Here is a 24,080-nt window from a genome sequence, read left to right on the forward strand (position 1 = left end):
TTTTGAAGTCTGTAGCGTGTGTATGATTTACCTGTACAGAAACCAGTCGAGCATGTGTTTCCCAAATGTAGAATGTTTGCAGTGAGGTCACTTGGTGAAAAGTATAGCTATGTCAGACAGATGTAAGTTCAGATTCCAGGACTTCCAGGACTACTGAAAGGGAAAGGGGCTTTGGAGCTCCTTCAGCTCCAGTTAGCATTGCTCCTTTCCCAGCTTTGACATTAGCTGGAGGGAAGACAAGTTCTTAGAGCTCTATGTGCTTGGGGCAAGACCCCTTCCCCCCACTGCCTTACTCTCCAACCATAACTGCTGCAAACAATTCTTACTTCTTCCACCCCATGTCACTTCCTAAAAACCTTCATCTCCTGGACTCCCATGCCTCTAAGTCTCTGTACATCCCCTAGCCTGACACTGTCCCCAACCCTCCTCAACTCCAGACACCATTTCACTCTACCCTCTGGAACTGAATAGTCCATTATTAGCCAAATCTCCTAATTTTCAACCTCCTTTCTAAATATTTTCCCCATGTTCTTGCTGTAGTGGTGACCCAGCTTTCCCAGGAATGTATAACTTTCCTTGCAGTCCTCTAAAGTGGTAACTGGTTTCTCTGAAATACATTTCATACCACTGGTCCTGGAGGTATTGTCAATGTCTTAATGTCTTCCTTCCATCTCACTTAAATTTTGAGACCATAATCCCTTTTTCCTCTCAAAAATTCTCAGCGTTGAAGCTCAATCCATTAGATACCTCTAGCTGGCACTACTAGTTGCAGTCCTGTGCGGACTACCGAGTCATTTTCTTTACTTCTTGAAGACTTAAAGTCTATCTTACTCTCACTCTCTCTGACACTACTCCTATTAAAATATTATGTTTCTTTAACTATTTTTTCAGTTTTTGGTCTCCTCTCCTTCAATGAGGATGATTTCTAGAATGTTCTCAAAATGTGTTCCCTTTGCAAACATCATCAGCACCTGGGAACCTGTTATAAATATGAATTCCCAGACCACACCCCAGACTATTAAGCTCAAAAGTCTGGGGGCTGGAGCCCAGAATCTATGTTTTAAGAAGCACTTCAGGTGATTCTGATGCAGGTGTCAGTTCCTTAGATGTTGTTATTGTCATTACCGACAGTTTTCTCTGAGACCACAATTTGAGTCTCCGATTTTTCACTAGTTCTCAACCCATTTTAAGTCCTTACTTTCCCCTTGCCAGCCAGACATTTGAATATTCCTTAACTCTTCTGTTTCACATACCATATCCAAAGAGTCAACAAATGTTGTCAGCTATACCTTCAAAATACTTATAGAATCTAACGTTTAACCTCCACTGCAGTCATTCCAGTCCAAGCACAATCATTTCCCACCTGGAGTATTGCAATTGTTCTTATTTGGTGGCCCTTGGCCCTACTTTATCTACTTTCCACAAAGCAGCCAGAGTGTTTCTTTCAACACCTAAGGTCATATGGCTTCATTGATTGAAATTCACCATGCGTCACCTCTTTCTCTACAAAAGCCAAAGTCCTTGTAAATGCCTGCAAGGCTCTAGGGTGATCTGACCTTCCCTGGCCAGGAAGTCATGCCCACCTTTGCCCTCTCTCTCTCGCACTACTAGTGATCTTCATTTTTATTTTTAGAATGTATTACATTACCACGTGACATAGTCTTGTTCCTTTCTGTCTTGTGCCATTAGAGTGGAAGCTTCACAAGGGCAGAAGCTTTTCTTGTTCACTGACAGAGCCTCAGTTTCTGGAACTCTGCCTGGTACTGAGCAGACAAGCAGTTATTTGTAAATAAATGAATATAGGAAGATAAATTAAATTTGTGTGTGTGTGTGTGTGTGTGTGTGTGTGTGATAACACTGTCCTTATTGGGACTACCCCTGCTTGAGAAGTAAAGCAGGGCATTCCAGTAAGTTTACTAGGTAAAGTAAACTTAATCAGGATACTGAACCTAACACTTGGCCTCTGGGCTTTAAGCAAGTTTCTTTTCCTGTAGCGTTTCTTATAAGTAAGCTCTAGGTTACTTTTAGTAAGCTAAAAGTAAGCTTAGTCCTTCATGGTTAAAGGACAGCAATATTGTCCTTTATGGCATTTAAAAAACCCAATCCAGAATCACACATTGCATTTAATTTTCATGCCTTTAGTCTCCATTAAAGATGTTGCCCTTTGTATTAATAATTAGAGTGATGAGGGACAGAGTTTAAGAATATATAAATATTTTGTCCCCAACTGACTGTCACTGGATGGCTTTAGCACCCATTGGTGATTCTTGCCTGAATCAATAATTATTGTGATGACCGAAAATAGTGATTTTTCTCTTTATAATTCTTCTATATTTATTAATTGCCCTAATATTATTCTATAGAACAGAATGTTCCCTTCTCATCTTTTGTTTGTTTAGTGTCAGTATTACTCATGAAGTTGGGTGTTTTGAAAATTCAATGTTTTATAATCTATTACTGTTATTCCATTTTGTATTGTCTCAGTTTGGGTCTTTCATCTGAGTCCTCTCATGTAAGCAGTATAAAGATCAGTAATAGAGGAACATAGAGTAAAGTGTGAGCAGAGAAGCCTCACTCTGAGACAAACTTCAGAGAGGTGAACTCTGTTGCTGATTAAGAAAGGCTTCACTGAGGAAGTGGTGTTTGAAGTGAGCTTTGAAAAGTCATAAAATTTTGACAAAAGTGGGGATGGGGGTGGCATAAAGGAAAAACTGTCTGAACAAAGGAAGGTCCGGCAGACTGGGAATTTGGCAATAATACAATGGTTCTGGACCTTCATGAGGAAGATGAAATGGAACATAAAAACCCTCCGCATTTCGCTTCATTTATTTGCTCAGGCAGCTCTCATTGCCTAAAATGTTTACCCCTGCTGTTTTGCTAAAGGGTGGGATAAGGGGTAATGAGGGAGGAAATTTTAGGGGGTGAAAACAGCACAAGCCAAAAGCCCCACTCAGATACTCACTTCTCTTGAAGCCTTTTCCAGATCCCTAATAAGAACTAACCACCCTCTCTCACACACTCTGTTGTACTTTGTGCTTCTGTGTTAACATGCCTCTGTGTTTTGTTCTGTCTGTATTTGTGGATACATCTTCCTCCTTTAAAGCACAAATCATACCTTAATCCCTTGGCCCTTCTTCCCAGTACTTAGCACAAATGCTCAATAAATGTTTCTTTAACACGTGTGACAGAGAAAGGAGAGGAGAGTGATTGGGATTGGGAGCAGGAGGGTTCTGAATGTCGTTTTAAGGGATTTGGGCTCGCTCTTCAGGCAGCAGTGAGCCATAGCCACCTTTGAACTGTGCAGCACTTAGCTGTGATGCCAAAGGATGCAGTGGAAGGGGAGGACAGCCAGCATGCCTGGGCACGGTCACCAAGTCAGAGGACATCAGTGGGAGAAGTCATGGAAGCAAGTAGCTACCATCTTATGAATCTGAGCACCCATTCCAATGTGACTAGGAAAAAGGAAGGCATTGAGCATGATTTTGGGGTTTCCAGCCTGGGTGATTGGAGGCTGATGCAGGCTTCTTACCAAAAAGGGCCCTAGGCAGTTTCACCAGGAATGTTTAAGGAGTTTATCACGACCCTATCTCTTCCTCATCTAAAACTCTTCCTAAAATCAAAACAGTATGTCCTGTGGAAATATTTCATTGTATCAAATATAATGAGAAGTAAAATATTCTCTCTACTTGACGTATGAAACACTGACTCCTTGTAGTGGACAATTTTCACTTGTCTTTTTAGTAATGGATTTTATTAAAAATAGATGTTAATAACTGCTTCTTTAATCTTTAAACGTGGCCCTCTGAGAGCAGCTTACCATAAAAGAAACGGTTGTCAGCTTTCTTTTAGCTCCTCAGTCCCTCCTGCCCCTTCCTAACAACAGAAAATTTGCTTTGCACCTGCTCCAACTGGGTTCGAAGAGATAAGCATCTTGCAAGCCCAGAAAATTGTAGTATCAAATCTCAGCCCCAACTGTGAGGCAGCACTGTCATCGAATCCCTGCTGAGAGGCGTTGCTTTCCCAATTCCCAAAAGAGTTCTTTCTCCCCTGGCCCCTTTTCAGGCTTGAACTCTGACCGAAACCCTCTTTTTAACTCCCAGCATGCACTGCACTTGGTACTGACACTGACCCATCCCTGCTTCCTCTATTCTGCACTGGACTCATCAGTAGGTCAGGCGTTGGTAGCCCTGGGGTCACTGGGGTGCCCAATTCCAATAATGAGCACATTTAGCTAAGGAGAGGAAATGTACCCTTCTATTTGTTACAGTCCATTGCTTTTTTCCAGAAACAAATGCTAAAAGAACATTTGATATATTGTGGTTTGGTAAATACACATATGCACTGCCTAATATTCACAAAGTTGCCTCTTTTTTGCATCTTCATAAAATAAATGTATTATTCTAACTCATGATTTATTTTAAGAGGGATATACCTATTTCACAGCTAGGAGAAATGTAAGTGTTTTAAAATAAAGTTATATTCAAAATTCTCTTGCAATAATTTCAAATAAAAATAGCAAATACTATTTAAATGCATATCACATTCTAACAGACTTGTTTAAAGGGAAAGAAAAAAATGCTGACAAGGACTTTACAACGTTGTCTTTAAAATTTCTTCTTAGGCTTTCCAAACAGACCGAAGTCATTAAAAATACTCCTTAACCCCCAAAGTCACAAAAAAGAAGCTACTCAGGTTTACTATGAGAAGGTTGAACCTCTGTTGAAGCTTGCAGGAATAAAAACTGATGTAACAAGTAAGTAATTTTCAGAATATAATTTCACCATTTACAAAAACGTACAAAAGCAAGATAACCTGAATTTGTTCTTAATGCAAACTTGGGAAACTACTTATAATATCTACAGCATTTTTATGTCTTCATAACTTACTGGAGCCAGCTTGAGGGTTACAATTTAATTATTTTTATTAGAATGTTAATATTTTCTCTTTAGAACTTTTCAGATTTTTTTTTTCAGACGTAAACAATTGTTAGATATAATTCTAAAGGAAGCTGTATACTTGTTTACATCTTCATTGAGATGTTTGCTATTTGCATGTTAATTTTGCAGTTAGGCAAGCAATTGATTTTTTGCTTGCTTATATAGTTGATGTCATTCCATAGAATTCTTCCTCGGGTTGTTTTTGTTCTGACTCTGACCCCTGCTGGTTAGGTCAAAACTAAGCACTGAACTGCTGGTTTATTAATAGATGAATTTAGAGAGCTAGAAGTTTAAATTTGTTTTCTAAACTAAGAAGTGTACTTAGGTTTGTGCCAAGGAAAATAGAAACTTAATGCTAAAATTAATAGATGATTAGTAATATCCTTTTTGATTTTTTGAATTTGGTGGCCACATTTCTTTATTTCTTTAAGACTTATTTTTGTATGGTGGGGAACTGAGTAGAAGAGTCAATGCTATGAAGAATCACAACTTTCCTAACTTTATTTCTATGTGGCTTCACTAACAGTGGAAATTTGCAATAAATTTTAATTAATAAAAAGTATTATAAAATTAGCCTACTCAGGAGACAAGCCCAGAGTGCAATTGGAATTTCCTAGTCCCAGTTATAAATTCCTAAGGAAGGGATTCACAGTGATGTGGCCTTACTCAGCTGTAAACAAAGGAGATAGATTTCAAGACGTAAATAATATCATTGAAGGCTACACCTAGTGATTTGGTGGATTGAGGTAGAAGAAAGTTCCAAAAAAAAAAAAAAAAGCAAGTTTTGTAGGAAGTTCAGCCCCCATGAAATGTGCCTACAATTATAGAGGTTCAAGAGAAACTACCCTGAAAACTCAAGGGGAATTTTTGAATTAAAATAAAGTTATAGTGAAGAAATTAACTTTCATGTTTGTGACCTTTGGCTTATTTGGAGGTGATTTACAAGTAAAAGAGAAAATTCAGATTTATGTTTTCTTTCTTTTGAAGATTTCCAAAGATGGGCTGAAGGAAAAGTTTGAGATTTGTATTAGGGTGAGACAATTAAAAGTTGAATAAACATGTTGGTATACTCAATGACTATTTTGTATCATTGCTTTTACATGTGAATACTACAAAGCAAGCTTGACATGGATATTGCTATATAGCATTCACTTCCGGAATCTCATTGTATGCTTGCTCTGTGTTCAGCATTGTGCAGGATGCAAGATCAAAAAGCTATCATACTTGCAACTGGATGACTTTCTATGTTATTAGGGATTCAAAGAGATACTTAAAATCATTATAGCTGGGGTATACATAAAATAACTTTAATGTCTCAGAGGTGATATTTTGATCGGAAGGTTCAAGAAAAGCATTTGAACTAGGCAGTTTTTAAGAGGCAGACAAAAAATGAGGGAAGGAAGTCAGGCTAACAGGCATGTACTGTAAAAGTGGGACGGGGGAGAGAGAGAGAGAGTGTGTGTGTGTGTGAGAGAGAGAGTCTGTGTGTGTTACACTCACACGTCTTGACAGTTTGTGCCATAACTTTGCTCTACTTTCCTCAGTTTTGACATTATCTGAAATCTTATTCTATCATCATAGCTGCCAGTGGATTTGATCCTTTCTTATTAATATCCAGTGGGATGGGGAGAGGTGTGCATATGTGTGCTAGAGAGACCCAACATGCTTTAATCCTGAAGATGAATTAAAATTTCCTTTTTTCAGTTTAGGCACAGAGACTGTATTAGTGCAGTCAATCTGGAATAATCATTTATTTAACTATCAAGACTCTTCCCAGGGGCTGAGGGCAGATCCCCTTTTCCTGATGGCTGAAATGCCTCAACTGAATCTGGATTCTGTTAGGGAGAAGAAAGGATAAAATGACTTCTAGGAATGCTCTCAACAATGTATACTACAGGAGATGTAATTCCAGGTTATGGATGGATCCTAATGCTGCACTCAGCAGGTTACCCATCATGTATTGATCCACAGTTGGTGTAAAAATTTTTTTATCATAGTGTTACAATCTGATTTGGCAAAGATGACTCTACCAGCAGAATTAAAAAGGAAGAGAAAAAGAGATTGGAGAGAAGAAAACTGGTATACAAAGCCTGAACTAAGGCAGAGGAAATCATCTAAATGTGCTTTCCTTCTTACTTGTATTGGAGATAAAAATATTATGTCTAGATTTTTTTTCTTTAAATTTGTAAATATTACTAAGTGCCATATTTAAAAATAAAACAGTAGAATATTCCATAAAGCAAATTTAGAATTTACTTATATTTATGCCGAATGGCTAATTGTTAGCTGCCTAATACTCCTCCTACAGGCAAATTTATAAAATTACATCCTTCTCTTATAAAACCATTTTAGTATGCATATTGGCTCAGTATTTATAAAAAAATATTTATTGAATAGACCTGTGAATATTTGAAAAGTTTTAGTCTTTCTGCCTATCTTACAGTGTTATTTTTGTGGTTGAAATAATATATTTGAAACTTTGTATATTATACTACAGAAAGATGATCATAACACTGTTTCAGTTTCAAAAATTATGTCATAGTAAGATTGAATTTGTATTTTATTTGAAAGAAAAAGCATATGGAAGAGTAAAGCCGAAAGAGGACTTATCTTCTGCATGTCCAGTGGGACATTGTTGTAATGTATCCTTGTGTGCATAGGTGAATCCAAATGGAATTGGAATTACAAAATAAACCCTATATGATGAGTTCATTAGGAAATAGTGCTATATAAATATGAAGTATAATATGAACAATTACAGCTAGATATATACACAATAAGGTACTGTAATTTTTTCATAAATTTATTTTAAAAATGGATCTTACCACATTAATGAAAATATACTTCTTTCAGCTTGGGTTGTGCCAGAATCCTAACTACTTCTGAATATAGATCAGCATGTTTTGAAATATTTGTGCTAAAGTTGCATCCCCACTCTGCTACAGCCACCAATGTAGTATCTTATCTAATGGCATCAGAAAAACTTCTGGGAGAACCTGGGAAGAATTATTTTTTCCTAATTACCTATTCATACACAAATCAAAGAAGAGTATGAACTATAAGCCCATGCTCACATATGGTATCATTTCTCTTCTAAAACAAAGCAGGTTTTAGAGATTGTACCATTAAAGGTGTGAGAGGTATTTTGAGGATCAGAGATCCATAGGATAATGCATAGAACAATAGAGTGAAAAAGTTAAGGCAGCAGAGAAATCAGACTGAAAAGAACTTTTGAGGCCATATGGTTCAATTTTTTCCTTGTGGGTGGAGCACAGATGTGTGGCACTCAACTTTGGCTTGGCCACCTACACTCGAGGCAGAGTATGTTGTTACTGGACAATACTGTTTGACATTCTCTTTTTTTATTATACTTTTTGTTCTAGGGTACATGTGCACAACGTACAGGTTTGTTACATATGTATACATGTGCCATGTTGGTGTGCTGCACCCATTAACTCATCATTTATGAATGTTCAGAGTTACTGTACCTTTGGGTAGATTAGAAAAGGCACTTCCTCTGTGCTAACTTACAAAAAGATGCACTTTCTTCCAGGCTAATTCATCCTTTGCTTATAAAACCATTTTAGGATGCATAATGCATTTAGTATGCATATAGTATGCCTAGTATGAAAGTATTCCATACCTTCAAAATATTCATATTTCAAAAATATTCAGTGCAAGGTCACTAGATTCAGCCTAAGGTCATTCGTTAGATTGCAAATTCATCATTCCTGTTGGCCAAGTACCTTCGTGCTAGGCATAAATTGTACAAAGTGAGAACTTGTGAGCTGACATTTGCCTCTTTGTAATTTTTGTCTACTAGAGTTAATGTTATCTTTTGTAGTAATATGAAATCAATGTGCCCTATCTATTGTGTAAGAGTCATTGAGATATTTGAAGACAGATACCCTGTCTGTCCCTCATCTCTTGTTCATGATATGTACTTCCATTGCCTTCAATTACTTTTTTGCATTAACAGAGCTGCTTTACCTTATCATGGTCATTATCATTATCATAGTCAAAGACATTTATCTGAAGGAAACCTTGATCTCTGCCAACTCAGGGCTCTTGGGAGTGCCTAGTCACCAGATAATTTTACCTCCTGGGCAGAGGTATCAAGAAAGTGGTGTTTGTTATCATTTTCCTTTTCCTTCTCCTAAAATCACGCTTCTAACATGACTGTTAACAAGTCTCTTTGTAGTGTTTCTCTGGTTGCTTTTGGCTCTACTTTAAGCCCTCCATTTCTTGGAAATGCCTCTTGCCATTCTAAATCTCACCCAGCAGAAAGCTAGGCCATCCAATGAAACTGTGTCACAAAAGATTCCAGTAGCCTGAGGCATCACTCCTTCCAATTTTACATGCATTTTAATAAAAAATCTGAAAAGTAAATGTTCATGCATCATATCTAGCTAGAGAGAAAGATAGTTCTGTGTAAAAGATTCTTTGTATTACCTCTTAAATAATTGTGGGTGTATATGGCCAATCCTGTTCCCAACATTCAGATGTGAGTTAGGAAGTTGGAACTTTATACCTGGGGACAATGAAGACTCATTAATGGAGTATATACAAAAAAGTGATATGATTAAATATGTGTCTGAAAATGGTTATTCTGGCTAGAGTTAGGGAGAGATTTGAGGGAGATAGGATAAAAGGCTATTGTAGTACAGGTGGAGTATCTCTTATCTGAAAGGCTTGGGACCAGAACTCTTTCATATTTAGGATGTTTTTAGCTTTTGGAGTGTTTGCATTATACTTAACCAGTTCAGCATCCCTAATTTGAAAATCTGAAATTGAAAATGCTCCAATGAGCCTTTACTCTGAACGTCATGTCAGTGCTCTAAAAGTTTTAGATGTTGAAACGTTTTGGATTTTAGATTTTCTGGCTACAGATACTTAACTTGTCTACACATGAAAGATATTTAGTGATCAGATCTAGGGAATTAGCTGGGAGAAATGGAGGAATGCTGTGGCATAATTTAAAGACAGAAACAACTGTCCTTGGCCATGAAGTGGTTCTGGAGAGTGGAGGAAAGGGACAATCTAGAAAGAAGTCATTTTCCTGTCTTGGAGTAGATGATGGAACACAAAAAGAACAATATATTTGAGAGAGAATATATTTGAAGGTTTACATAATGGATTCTCTTTTGAGCTTACTAAGTTTGAAGTACCTACAGGACAGGAAATGACATTTCAGTATCATATCCCACACTAGAATTTTATCACCTAACCAAGAAATGTTTATGTCCAAATCAAATCTCACCTGATTTTATTTCAGCTGATTTTCTCATCAACATTCAGTATCAACCTTAAGACTTTCTCTTGTGTTCCTGAAGTTGCATTTGCACCGAAAAGGGGAGGGGGACATTCCTAGCAGTGAGAACTGTGTTCAAAAACCTGTAAACTGTGAAGACTTCTTATCTCCTATTTAGAAAGAGCACAGGTTGGCAATCTCATAGGAAAAGGCGAATAGATTGAAGAAGAGGCTAGGTTACATTTTCTGAAATTACATTTGTCTAGCAATCCTCTCTTTATGTTTGTTTGGAGGGGGATGATTTGAATCTGGCTGTCATGGATTCCAGGGCCCACAATAGCCTGTCTAAATGCATATTTGGTCTTTTCTACTATAAAATAGTAATCCAGATCACTCTTTATCCTTTTGCCTAACATTGTTTTTTATAACCACCTATTACTTCATATTACAATTCATTATTTAATCAGCATATTGTCTGTCTCCAGAATGCAAATTCCTGAGGCCAAAGACTATTCATTTTGTTCATTTTACTAACATAGTTTATAAATGTGGATAGTCAGGTTCTTTTCATTTTGTTTCTCTGTTCCAGATCTTTGATTTTATTGAACTTTTACAATGTTACTTAAAACATTGCTGTTTTCAGACAGGTTGCATTAGTGTATAATCAAATTCCATCCACAATATCAAAACACTATTACAAATTTAAAAAAGTAAAAATAGCATTTAATAATAACATAGTTTTAAAGCTCATTATTGGATTTGGAAAACTTTACCAGTGTAAGCTTTGGTATAAAAGTAAGGCTTGGTAAACTGATTCTTAGCATAAATATTTTTTCATAATATTCTTAATTATTTTTAATGTGTATATATGAGATGTTTTATTTTGCATTTTAAGGTTGTAACTACTTGCTGTAGTTATAAATGAATGATCAGCACACATCTTCTATGATAACCTTTCACCTTTATTAATATTAATACTTTTAATGTAGTTTTATTATGGCTTTCTTCTGATTAGAGTTTAATATAGAGAGGTTTTATTCATGTGAGTGTTAATGGCATTTTGAATAAGCTATGGGAGAATTACAATGTAACACTGCTGGATACAGAATGATTCTTTGAGACACCAAGACTAATAATTTTTAACAATATCTAAAAACATTGTAGGAAAAGCTTGAACCATGCTGGCACCAGGGACAGACAGGCATGAAAGATTAATGTAATGTTGCATATAATGACACGCATTCTTACACAAAAAATCCATCTGCAGTGTCATGTCAGTCAGCAGAAATCTTTGATGGGTGGATACAGCTGGGCTGTCTCTTCTGGCAGAGCTGCCCTGGAAAATGCTAAATGTGGTTGTGATGCTTGGTGCCATCTGCAGTGTGCCCGTTTATCCTGTCTTCACTGGCATTTACAACACTGCATAGGGCATCAGTGACTGTGGAGACAGAGATATGGAGTGACAGATTCATTTCCTCGGAGGGTCTGAGCTCTGGTGGGCCAGTGTGCCACCCTCCTTCTTGGGTCTGGGTCTCTTATAATTGGTGTTGGCTTTACTTTGTATTTTCACATCCAACTCTTCCTCTCTTTAGTCTAACAGTTCCAGTACACATTCTTCTGGTTTGTAAATCTTACACTAACCTTTCGACTAATTTATTCATGTAAGGTTGCCAAACCGATTTAACATTGACTGTTCGATGCCAGCTAATATGCTTTATTTTCAAAATACTGCTCCTCCTAAGCCTCTGATTTAAGGGACATGTGTCTTATTTAGAGAATACTAAACAGACACCAGGATAAATTCTGTAACCACTATGCATGGGATATTCCCAAATGACTTATGTAGTTGAAACAAATATATGACCTTCTTTTACATAAAGCTATAAAACACATCAGGCCACTAACACTTAGTCCTCTTGCCCATGATTAAAATATAAATATTCAAGAATAAATGTTGTTTTATGACTTGACCATATGTTTATCATATTATTTTGCCAGAACAAGTTAAAAAGTGTAGATCATTATTTAAAACTTTCACTTTGTCTATGTGTGTGTGTGTTTTTTTAATAGTAATGGAATATGAAGGGCACGCTCTGTCACTGCTTAAGGAATGTGAACTCCAGGGATTTGATGGGTAGGTTATATTATTAATATATATCATGTCATTTATGTATTAAATGCCTTCAGTAGTTTTAGCCACATATTTGGAACTAACATTTAAAAATATTTGTAATGTATGTACTCTGGCTCTATCTTGTTCATATCTATGTAATAATAATTAATGATAATAATATGTCATCTCTCAGGATCTGGCATAGGAAAGCAAAGAGAGGAATCTAATTATAAATACTGGGAAATGACAGTGTACTACCCTATACTTATTAATGTGGATCCATTTGCATCTCTAATTATTGGCTTTTACCATGTATCTAGAAAAGTACTGATGGAAGATGTTATACTGGTCACATGGCATAACTATATGATGATCCTCTTTTACAAATTAGTTGATAGGTTTAATAGCTACCCATTGGTTAATTTGTGATAGATTGAAGGAAGATATTTTATAAATACAAGTAAATAAATACATTATTTTCAGAAAGGATAAGAAATAATTTTAATTATTTCATAATGTAGTGACTACAATATAGGTATGTTATTCACAGTGGGCATTGGAAACCATTGTTTGCAATACATTGAAGTATACAGAGATTGTTCACTGGCATGCAAACATTAGAACCAAGGCAAGTGATACAAATTAAATTGCGATTTTTTAAAATTAGGTGAACCAATTTGCTAAAGTGTTGGATTGATGTGCAAGACTAAAACGTATTATATTCTTTTAGGGAAGATTTTTTTTTACATGAGTAGATATTTGAGAATTTAAAAAGTTGACAAGTGTGTGAATTATTTGTGTTACACGGTGACGGGCAGCGGGCAGGGGCAAAGACCCATAAGGTCAGGAAAGGGAGTTAGATCTGTCCTTTCACCAAAGTGAAAGGCACTAACTTTCCCAAAGAATGATTTGAATGTGTTGGGGAGGGAAGTGATGCAATCAAAATCAAGTATTGGCAGGGCTGTTTTTCAGAAATGCTTATTTATTTATTTTTTGGATGAGGAGAAAACAGTAGCTGTTGAGAAAGAAAATGTGGTAAAACATGATTTTTCCAAAAGGAATCCAATTGAGGGAAGTAAATCTAGATAGCAATACTATATAAGCATTGGGAATGAAAAATATGGCGTAAGAGGTTACTTCAGAACTTTATACTTAGAGGTAAACAAAAACATTAATAGGCTTCATTTACAACATTGTCTTACAAGTATACAATTTAAGAAAAGTCCTTGGGGGAATCATGCCCACTAACTACCTATTTGAATATGCTGCATAGTCCCTCACTAGGCCTCATGAGTACATGAAGGTAGCGGCATTGCAAATGAGTCCCTGCTTCCAAACTTGATTAGATCAAGAATGAGAATAAAGATATCACAGATATTAAACTTGGTCTTACACAACAGCATTACAAAATGTTCTGCTGAATGCAGTATCTATCAGTATGTTTTACTGGTATTTGTACTGGCTAAAGGGATGAAAATAACTTTTCAGAATGAAGAAAGACTATTGTTGAAGTGTAGTATAGTAATATTTTTCTCTTTACCTGAACATATTTTATCCTTGTTTATTTTTCATGGCAAGTGTTGTTATTTTTCAGTGTAGCTTACATCTTACAAACCAAATAGTTTGGCCTAACCATTATTTGAATTATGTAAGTGTTTCTAAACTCTAGGGCATGCTGATTTATTTCAGGCTTACAATAATTTAAAATTTCTACTGAAAGTCATCTTCTGTGTTCTAAGATTCTTTAGATTAGGCGTCCCCAACTCCCAGGCTGCAGACCAATATCAGGCAGTGGCCTTTTAGGAACTGGGAGGCACAGCAGGAGGAGTGGCAGAAGAGGGACCATTTCCACCTGAGCTCCGCCTCCTATCAGGTCAGCAGGAGCATTGGATTCTCGTAGGAGTGTGAGCCCTATTGTGAAACGGGCATGCAAGGGATATAACTGGGGATGCGAGGGATCTAGGTTGCATGCTTTTGATGAGAATCTAATGCTTGGTGATCTGAGGTGAAACAGTTTCATCCTGAAACCATCCCTCTCCCACCCCACCCCCCAGTCCATGGAAAAACTATCTTCCCACAAAAAAAGGTCCTTGGTGCCAAAAAGGTTGGGGACCACTTTAAATAGCTTATTTATTTTTGTGGATTCAGTTTTTCCAGTAGAAGCTGATATGGTAGTTGGAGTAATTGTCTTAATAAAATGGCAATTTTAAGTCGCTGTACTTAGAATTATATAGAGAGATATATGAGGAGAATAATAGAAACAGTTTCTTCAGGTACTTCAAAGGAACAATTCTCTAGCAAGTAAAATTGTTTGAAAATAGAATATTCTACATTGGTGAGTTTTCTGTTCCTGAACCTGTTCTAAAGAGTGGCTAAAGGAAAATTTTGGGGGAAATTTATAGAAGAGGTGCAGAGATGAGAGAAGGTTAACCCCAAAATGTTATGACATTTTGATGAGAGACAGACTCACATTTATTTAAGAACTTTAGCCTGAAGTACCTCCATCTCACACTAGTGGAGCTATTCATAGGGAGTGATTAGGAAATCACCTAGCAGTTTGGTTTCTAGATACAGGCTGAGGAAGTTAAGAGCCAAGAAAGATTCTATATATAGTATTTAGTAAAGCAAAATGATTTGGTAAGTAATGTTTAAGAAATGCTATTTGCTAAGATTTTGGAGTTTTATTTTTTTTAATGAGTTCCATGTGTTTCTATGAGCCATCTTGTGACATTTCTAAACCCAACAGAACAGTGTATCAGCACTTACCACAGCTGCTTCTCCACTGCAGTGTGTCCTAGGAAACGCTCTCAGATCCACCTTTAAACCTTGTGAGAGCTTAAGATTCTATATCGCTCCCTATTTTACCAGGCATGAGTAGGAAGTTTTATGAAGGAAAATAAAAGAATACCAGCTACATAGACTTGAAGCAGTAATACTTGCATTTGTAAGTGTGAGTATAGTTTTAAAAATCTGTAGATTTTATGCAATTGTAAGAATATGAATTCCTTGCTATTATTTGTTTCACAATTTTTAAAAAAATTGTTGAGTTATTTTTCTCTTGTTCATCTCACCATTAATTAGACCCATAACGATCTGGACATTATTTAGATTATATTGGCTTTTTATCAGATTGAACATATCTGTATTACTTAGTAAGGTAAAAAACAAAAACAAAAAAAAACCCTTTTCTAGAAAGAAAAAACTGAATCAAAACTACAATAATATATTGAACATTTCATAGATGATGGGTTCATAGATAAGTATAAAAACATTCATTAAAAAAATCTTTATCACTCTTTAAAAATGGATATATTATCACCCAGTGTTTCTTTTCTAGATAGAATCATTCTGTTTGGAGTCCATGGCAAGGAGTTTACTTATTTTAAAAACAAGATTTGTCACATGCAGAGAATGAGTTACTCGAAGGTTTAGGTTTTAGAGTGGCACAAGTGTGATTAACTCACTATAAATGATTGAATATTTCGCTTTTTGCCTTTCTTGTAGTATTTAGACTCTTGTGGTATTTTTGTAAGAAGCTGTTGATGAAAAAAGCTAACTGTAAAATATTTAAAGAGGTTTATTTTCAGTCAAATATGAGTGACCATGGCCTGTGACAGCCCCAGGGGGTCCTGAGAATGTGTGCCCACAGTAGTTGGGTTACAACTTGGTTTTATACATTTTAGGGATACAGAAGTTATAGCCAAAGACATAAATCGATCAATGTAGGGTGGTATACATTGGTTTGACCCAGAGAGGCGGACATCATGGAGCTGATGGTGAAGGGCAGCTCACAGTTGAATTCAATGATTTTCTGATTGTCAGTTGGTTGATAAGCTTTGCTGAAAGATTAGAAGTCAGCAGAAAGAAATTCTTGAGTTAAGATAAACAGGGTGGTGTAGGCTGGGCGCAGTGGCTCACACCTGTAATCCTAGCACTTTAGGAGGCCGAAGAGGGGAGACCACCGGAGGACAGGAGTTTGAGATCAGTCTGGCCAACGCGGCAAAACCCTGTCTCTACTAAAAATATGAAAATTAGCCGGGTGTGATGGCATGTGCCTGTAGTCTCAGCTACTCAGGCGGCTGAAGCAGGAGGATCACTTGAACCCAGGAGGCAGAGGAAGCAGTGAGCTGAGATTACACCATTGTTCTCCAGCCTGGGCAACAGAGTGAGACTCCATGTCAAAATAAATAAATAAAATAAAAAATTATAAAAATAAAGATAAATGGAGTTGTGGAATCACAGGTTCTTATTATATAGATGAAGCCTCAGATATCAGGCTTCAGAGATAATAGATGGTCAATATCTCTTATCAGACCTTAAAAGATATCAAACTCTTAGTTAAATCTCTCATGGATCAGGAAAAGATCTGGAAAGGGAAGGAGATTCTCTATAGAATGCAAATTTCTCCTGCAAATTATGGCTTTGCAGGGCCATTTCAAAATATGTCAACAAAATACATTTTGGGGTAAAATGCTTTGATTTCCTCTAGGGCCTGCTATTTGTTATTTAATGCTATACCAGAGTCAGGTTGGAGTTGGGGATCTTATTGCTACAAAGTCTGTTTTGTCAGTCTTATGATGTACTTTTTTTTTTTGAGATGAAGTCTCACCCTGTCACCCAGGCTGGAGTGCAGTGGTGCAATCTTGGCTCACTGCAACCTCTGTCTCCCAGGTTCAAGCGATTCTCCTGCCCCAGCCTCCTCAGTAGCTGGGATTACAAGCATGTACCACCACGCTCAGCCAATTTTTTGTATCTTTAGTAGAGAGGGGGTTTCACCGTGTTGGCCAGGATGATCTTGAACTCTGACCTGGTGATCTGCCCTCCTCGGCCTCCCAAAGTACTGGGCTTACATGCGTGAGCCACCACTCCTGGCCTATGATCTACATCTTAATGTCAGTGCTGGTGAGTTGCACCTAAACTCCAAAAGACAAGAGGGTATAAGGAGGCACATCCAACCTCCCTTCCTGTTATGACCTGAACTAGTTTTTCAGATTTTCTTTGGGATCTTTGTGGCCAAGAGGGGAGGGTCCATTCAGTTAGTTAGAGGGCTTAGAATTTTATTTTTGTTTTACAAAACTTATTTCCTAGGTTGAGTCACTGTACGTGAACATGATCTTAATGACTGAATAGTTGTTAACATAAATAAATATACTTTTTTCTAACTCACTTAATTTCACATGGGTTCTACTGGTAAACTGTTTTTCAAAATAACAAAATTCTCATAAGACTATTTTTATTAGGTTTCATATATACAAAAGGTATCCACATATATTGAATAATATTTCAGTTTCTAAGCCCAAATTGTCTTATTTCAAATCCCTGTTCTCTTACTTACTAGTGGTACAATCGTGAAAAAGTTTACTTAATCTTTCTATGTCTTAGTTTCCTAATCTGTAAATTGAGGGCAATAGTACCTATTGCTTAGTTATTTTTCCACTTAAATGAGTTAATACATGGAGAATGCTAAGGAAAATGTCTGATATATATATAGTAATTATTCACTAAATATTTCTTTATTGTTATAATTGTCATTTGTACTAGTTTCAAAAGATTTAACACAGACTGTATTAGGGCAAAATTTCAGATGTTTCAGAACATGTTCATAGGGAGGCCACCTCTAATAACTCTAGTAATATGTTAACATACGCTTGATGCTATAACTGTATGCAAGATTCTAGGAGTTAAGTGTTCACATCCTATGTATGTAAGGGTTGAGTTCTTTGGTGCTAAATTAGATTTTTTGGGGTATGATTTCACATAGTCTTTGTGGTCACACCCATATGTCAACATTTAGACAGCCAGGGATCAAGTGTTACATTTAAGTTCATAGATTAGAAATCTCATAGAGATTTTCAAAATCAGGTAAATTTCAAATAAAAGCTTGGTTTTTCATTTCTAAAGATGAGTCTGTTGCCTATTTTGCAGACTTCTGAGGATATAATAGAAATTAGTAAACATATTACCTGATATATAGTTTGTCCTTAGTAAATATCCTTTTTCTCTGACTAGGTGGTCGCATTGCGAACCTCTGGAATCAGTTTAGACGTAAGAATAAAACACACCTAATTAAAAATGACCTGGATCATATCTTGAGTCTTCTAACCAGAGTAGACTTGGATTGTCCAGGCTATGTGGAGCTAGTGGGATATAGAAGATGGGGACTAGAGGGAATAGATGACTGAGAGGAAGATGGTGGGAACAGACTGAAAAGACACTTTCAGCCTCCGGTTGCCACCCTCCAGAGCTTCCTAAACTTAGAGAACCAATAGCTACTGATGACTGTGGCCCATGGGCAGTTTCATCTGAAATACAATGTTTTTAAATGTATTGAATGCTAGGTGCTAGTATTTACAAATTAGGAGATGCAGCCTTAAATCAGAATCTCCGGCTTCGCTAGAAAAACCAGATCTGGTTCCATTAGGCCTCCTGCATGATGTGAGTGGGCCACAGTAAAGAAGAGGCTGCACCTTTGGATTGAGCCTACTTTTCCATTCCTGCTGGGCCCTTGTAGCCCTTGAGTTGTGACATGTGCTTTCACTGAGGCAAAAATCCACTTTCCATTGGGTAAATTGGTGACATTTTGATACATAAAAATATTTTGCATCCTTTGAACACAAATGATTATGAAATGAATTTCTAGTATCTTATATGTTACTTTCATGGATTCCACTCCCATAGTCTACTTAACATAAAGTTTTAAAAAATATACTAGTAGTACTATCTAGGATCAAAGACTAATAATATTAAATCTAGAAGTACCATATAGCACTAATATCAAGGAGATGAAATTCAGGTCAGGCTTGTAATTACTACATCCATATACTAATGATAATTAGCAGTTTCTTAAAGCTTCATATTCTAGATGATTTTTATTGCTATCTGTCTTTTCAGAGCTTTATTGAGAATTAGCAGGATTTTATGACTTTAGCTGATGTTAGTTAAATGAATTGCAGATGACAGTATTATTAACAAAAAATGAGAATGGTATGCTTTTGGATGTTAGCAGAGCAAAACGCTGGTCAGATGTGAGTTAACATGTTCAAATGTTTTCATATCTCTTAACACACTGAAAGCTATTTTGTCTATGGGGAATTATCTAGTTATTATATTTGTGAAGTAAACTTAACTGTGTAGCATTTGTGTCTTACCCATTGACACATATTAACATGTTTGAAGGTACATGTGAGCAGTCATGCACATAGACTACAAATGAGTAAACTATTTTGAAGTCTAGATTTCATGAATTATTACCAATCATATTGAAGTTTTGCCTTCTTTGCTTAATTTATATTTTTCTAGTGTTGTCTGTGTTGGTGGAGACGGATCTGCTAGCGAAGTAGCCCATGCTTTGCTTCTGAGAGCCCAGAAGAATGCTGGGATGGAAACAGACCGAATCCTGATTCCTGTCAGAGCACAGCTTCCACTTGGCTTAATACCAGCAGGCAAGGGAGTGGCTACAGATTCATTAAATTGACCCTTCTCCCTCTTTTCCATTCTTATTTGCTAACCTAGACAGCACAACACAGAATTAATGAACGGACTTTGAAAGATCCAGACTTCTGGCGTCCCCATTAGCAAACGTGAGACTTTTTACAAGTCATTTAATCTCTTTGAGCCTTATTTTTCTACTCTATAGAATAGGGATCACAGATATATTATTCACTTTATTATTACAACGTTATTGCAGTACTAATCTTTGGGTTAGAAAAGGGTTTAATATATAGATAAACCATCAGTATATGGACTGGTTATTATTCTCCCTTCCCATAAAAACATCTAATGATCACACAGTATGAAGCAGGAAGTTTCAAAACAGGGCCCCTCCAGTCTAGCTGCTTATAATTCCATATGAGGTGAATATGGTAACTTGCATAATTGAAGTACAAGCAGATAACCTTGAGAATGCCAAAATTACTTGTGACTGGAAGGAGGATAAGGTTTGGAAGGGTGAGATTCTTAAGGGCAAGGCTTTTTTTTTTTTTTTTTTTTTTTTGAGACGGAGTCTCGCTCTGTCGCCCAGGCTGGAGTGCAGTGGCCGGATCTCAGCTCACTGCAAGCTCCGCCTCCCGGGTTTACGCCATTCTCCTGCCTCTGCCTCCCGAGTAGCTGGGACTACAGGCGCCCGCCACGTCGCCCGGCTAGTTTCTTGTATTTTTTAGTAGAGACGGGGTTTCACCGTGTTAGCCAGGATGGTCTCGATCTCCTGACCTCGTGATCCACCCGTCTCGGCCTCCCAAAGTGCTGGGATTACAGGCTTGAGCCACCGCGCCCGGCCAAGGCTTTTTAATCTTTCTACTCACTGCCATTTTTTTAGCATCTAGAATAGACTATGCCACAGTGATGCTCAGTGAAGCCTATTAAGTGAATGCATGTAAAGAAGACTTTATATAGTAAATGACACTTGGATTAGGCCTTAAAATGGGTTGGAGCTGGCCTGAAAAGGTGAGAATGAGTTATTTTATTGGCTGCAGAAGTAATAAAGCAAAGGCAAAACCCAGGAGTGTTTGAGGAATAGTGAAAAGGCCATTCAATGAAAGATTATGGTATCAAAATAGGTCCAACCATGGAGGCTCCTGCATGCCACAGTAAGGGCTCTGAATTGCATTTCATAAGCAGTAGGGAATAATGGGATGTTTCAGAGCAAGGGGGCAACCTGATTGGAGCTTGTTCGAGGATTCATTTTGCCTCACTGTGTGGAATGATTAGAGGATGGGGGCAGGAGAAAGTAGAGGTCAGAGACAGGGAGAACCGTTAGAGCAACACTGTGATCCAGAAAAGACAAAAACATCATTCGAAAACTGATTGTATTACACAGTCACTCATTCCAAATAATTTAAATAAATGATAGTGAAGGAAATTATTTATTCATTTTAAAAAGTCATACATTATCACTAAAAAAAAGCAGAATATTTTCCCTTATGATTACAGAAAATAATGCACATGGTTGAAAAATTCATATTTTGATAACTTTATTCATTTAGTATGGATTTTAGTATACTTAGTATTGTTGATAAGTTGACAGAGCCTAAGATATTCAAATGCCCTTTTAGAGTGTAAAGTCTTTCAGAAAAGTCAGAACTTAAAAGGAGAGAGAGATTCAGATATAATCTGATAATTCTAGAGTATATAGGAAAACCTAAAATGGTTTCTAAGTAGAAGACAACAAGATAATTTTGACTCAGAGAGAAAAATGACACATTTTGGTTCATCTTTTCATGGCATTTTATTTCTTGACCTTTTTATTTTACTTTAGTAGTTCTGACTGTAATGGTGGAAACTTTCCACCATTTCCCTCCATGCAAAGTGATGTGCTTAGGACACTTCATTAGTACTTAAATTCCTGAGGTCATTCATCGACTGCCATACATCAGAAATAGAAAGATGGGTGTCCCTTACAGGTATGCATTTGACATAAATTTGGTGGTTGGCTATAAAAACTGGTGGTTATTCTTATGTTTTTAGTATGTAATTCAGATTTTATAAAGGAATAGCATTGAGTTTAATCACTGTTATAATTTTTAAGAGTATTTCTGATTTGGGGAGCATTTTATGTATTCTTTGGATATTTGTAGTAATGCCATTTTAACATGTCTTATTTAGAAGACAGAGTATGCTGCCAAAACTCTGGTCATTGTATAGGAGTTCTAGCATTCTAATTCTGTCTAATAGGAGGGGAAAGTCATGTATGGGATATGTTGAATATGAGGACTCTATGCCTAGTCAGGGCTTTTGATAGAGAATGGGAACAAGAACTAGGCAGGAAGTTTTCAAGCTGAACATGAGGAGACAGTGTGCCTTTGAAGCCATTTGCCTCCTGGAGAGAGACACCCAGAGGGAGAGTGTTTAGTAAATTAATCCACTGAGCCAACAGACTAAGCCACTGAATTATGGTCAGACTCAAATGGATCAGATGTGGGGAAGCCTGTATTTGAACTGCTGGCCATTAGGAATGGTGTTTGTTGCTATGGGAACTGGTACTAAGGAACTATACTGAGAGAATCTGATTAAAGGGGGAGGGGGAATGGAGGAAAAAAGCCTGAGAGGACATAAAAATAAAAAAGCAATCCAGTTGTTGTAAAACAAGGCTCAATCCACATACTGATGGCTGTGAACCATATATTCCTATAGAGTTTGCATAAATAAATTCATGCTTTCCAATTAATTTGAGGAGAATAAAATATTGCCAAGGGACTGTTAATTTCTATGATATTTCAGGCAAAGAACCAAAGTGTAGGTGCCGTTTTCATGAGAATTTTAGATATGCTTGACTAGGAAGTCATTACATCACATTTATCTGTTTGGATGTGGGAGACATTAACAGCCTTGTGAATATTCATGGTGTCTGGTTAATTAAGTTAATTGTTCTGCAGAAGTGCTTGCACTTCCAAGGACAATTTTTTTTTTTTTTTTTCTGCCTCTGTAGTTTCTCTCTGGTATTTCATCAGTAAATCTTTACATGAACTGCTACTTCTGTCCTTACTTTTTGTATTTGGAACATTTTAGCAGCTCTCGGGAGGGAGTGGTGGGCAAAGTTTCTGCTAGTGTTAAGAAAAATAACTTTCAGGCTAATTAAAATGTTTACCTTGAGGTATAACATTTATAGCTTTTGTGAGAACATTAAACTTACACCATTGTTATTTATGTGAGCAGCATGTTCTTTTGGCATGTAGACATCTTTTCAAATAGAGTACAGTTTCCTGAAACAAAATGTAATCCATCTTTCAGATTATCCTAACAAAATATAGAACAAGCTATCATTTTGCAGTCTTACATATGCTTTCTCATAAACTTTCCTTTTTTCTTCAGAGTGTCAAAAACCACATTTAAAGACTGAGGTTCAGATTAATGAGTAGTCAATGACTAAAATAATTTTCTGACTTCTAGTCATGTCCGTTGTCACTGCCAACTTCTACAGAATTTAGAGTAAAGTTGCAAAACCTGAGAAGACATGAACAATTTTTAAAGCCATCTCTAGCATTCTAAGGAAAATTTGTACTTGGGCAAAGTCAGCATACTTCAAACTCACAGGGAATAAATGGTCTATATTTTCTTAAGTCATGATATGTGTCATTCTCTATTGCACATGACATTACATTATGTTTTTAAATAGCCTTTCTAGAGGAATGCTTTTATGGTCTACTCCTAATTAACCATGGTAATGGAGGAAATGTGTTTCATGGAGTACTATGATTCATCGATAATTCTAAATATCTCACTCTAATTATGTGGCCTCCTCCAAAACCTTTACCACAAATCTGATTGGGAAGCACAATGGATTGACTTATTTCCTCCTTTTCTCCCAATCCATTCCAGATTTATTAGCAATTAGATGGTCAAAGGGCAGGCTGTAGAGGGCCACAAGATCATTGGAAAGGCCTGGATAAAGATCCACTGAGTAACAGGTTTCTACACTACTTGTTTTCAAAACTTAGTGTCCATAGACTCACCTTGTGAACTTGCTAAAACAGAGATATGTGGATCCTCCCTCCTCCAAACACATTCTGATTCCACGAGTTGGAGGTAGAACCTAGGAATATACGTTTTTAACAAGCTCCCAGGTAATGATGCTGCTTTGACCATGCATTCCAGAGAAGTTTCTCACCAAGTCACTGTGCATACAAACCACCTGGGGATCTGATGAATTGCAGACTCTGATTCAGTGTGTCTGGAATGGGGCCTGAGAGGCAACATTTTAAAAATATTTGTTTACTTTCATTCATACTTCTATTACTGTTTTAGTACCCATTATCCTTATTTTTAAATGAACAAAAATTATATA

The 24,080-nt window shown here is 36.8% G+C and overlaps 1 protein-coding gene across 3 annotated transcripts in view; it reads left to right on the forward strand.

Annotated features, from left to right (window-relative positions):
* Nucleotides 1-24,080, forward strand: part of CERKL (ceramide kinase-like) — a 119,193-nt gene that overhangs the window by 80,454 nt on the left and 14,659 nt on the right. The window contains exons 3-5 of one of the 3 annotated variants that reach the window (XM_011959428.1): nucleotides 4,622-4,753; nucleotides 12,259-12,322; nucleotides 19,601-19,743. The exons of 1 other annotated variant lie outside the window; for it this stretch is intronic. In XM_011959428.1, coding sequence (XP_011814818.1) covers nucleotides 4,622-4,753; nucleotides 12,259-12,322; nucleotides 19,601-19,743 — 339 coding nt within the window. The remainder of the gene's footprint in view (nucleotides 1-4,621; nucleotides 4,754-12,258; nucleotides 12,323-19,600; nucleotides 19,744-24,080) is intronic. One more of the 3 variants, XM_011959429.1, reaches the window with a different exon arrangement.

This window comes from Colobus angolensis, unplaced genomic scaffold (genome assembly GCF_000951035.1).
Source record: "Colobus angolensis palliatus isolate OR3802 unplaced genomic scaffold, Cang.pa_1.0 Scaffold492, whole genome shotgun sequence".
In the NCBI taxonomy this organism is placed as follows: Eukaryota; Metazoa; Chordata; class Mammalia; order Primates; family Cercopithecidae; genus Colobus; species Colobus angolensis.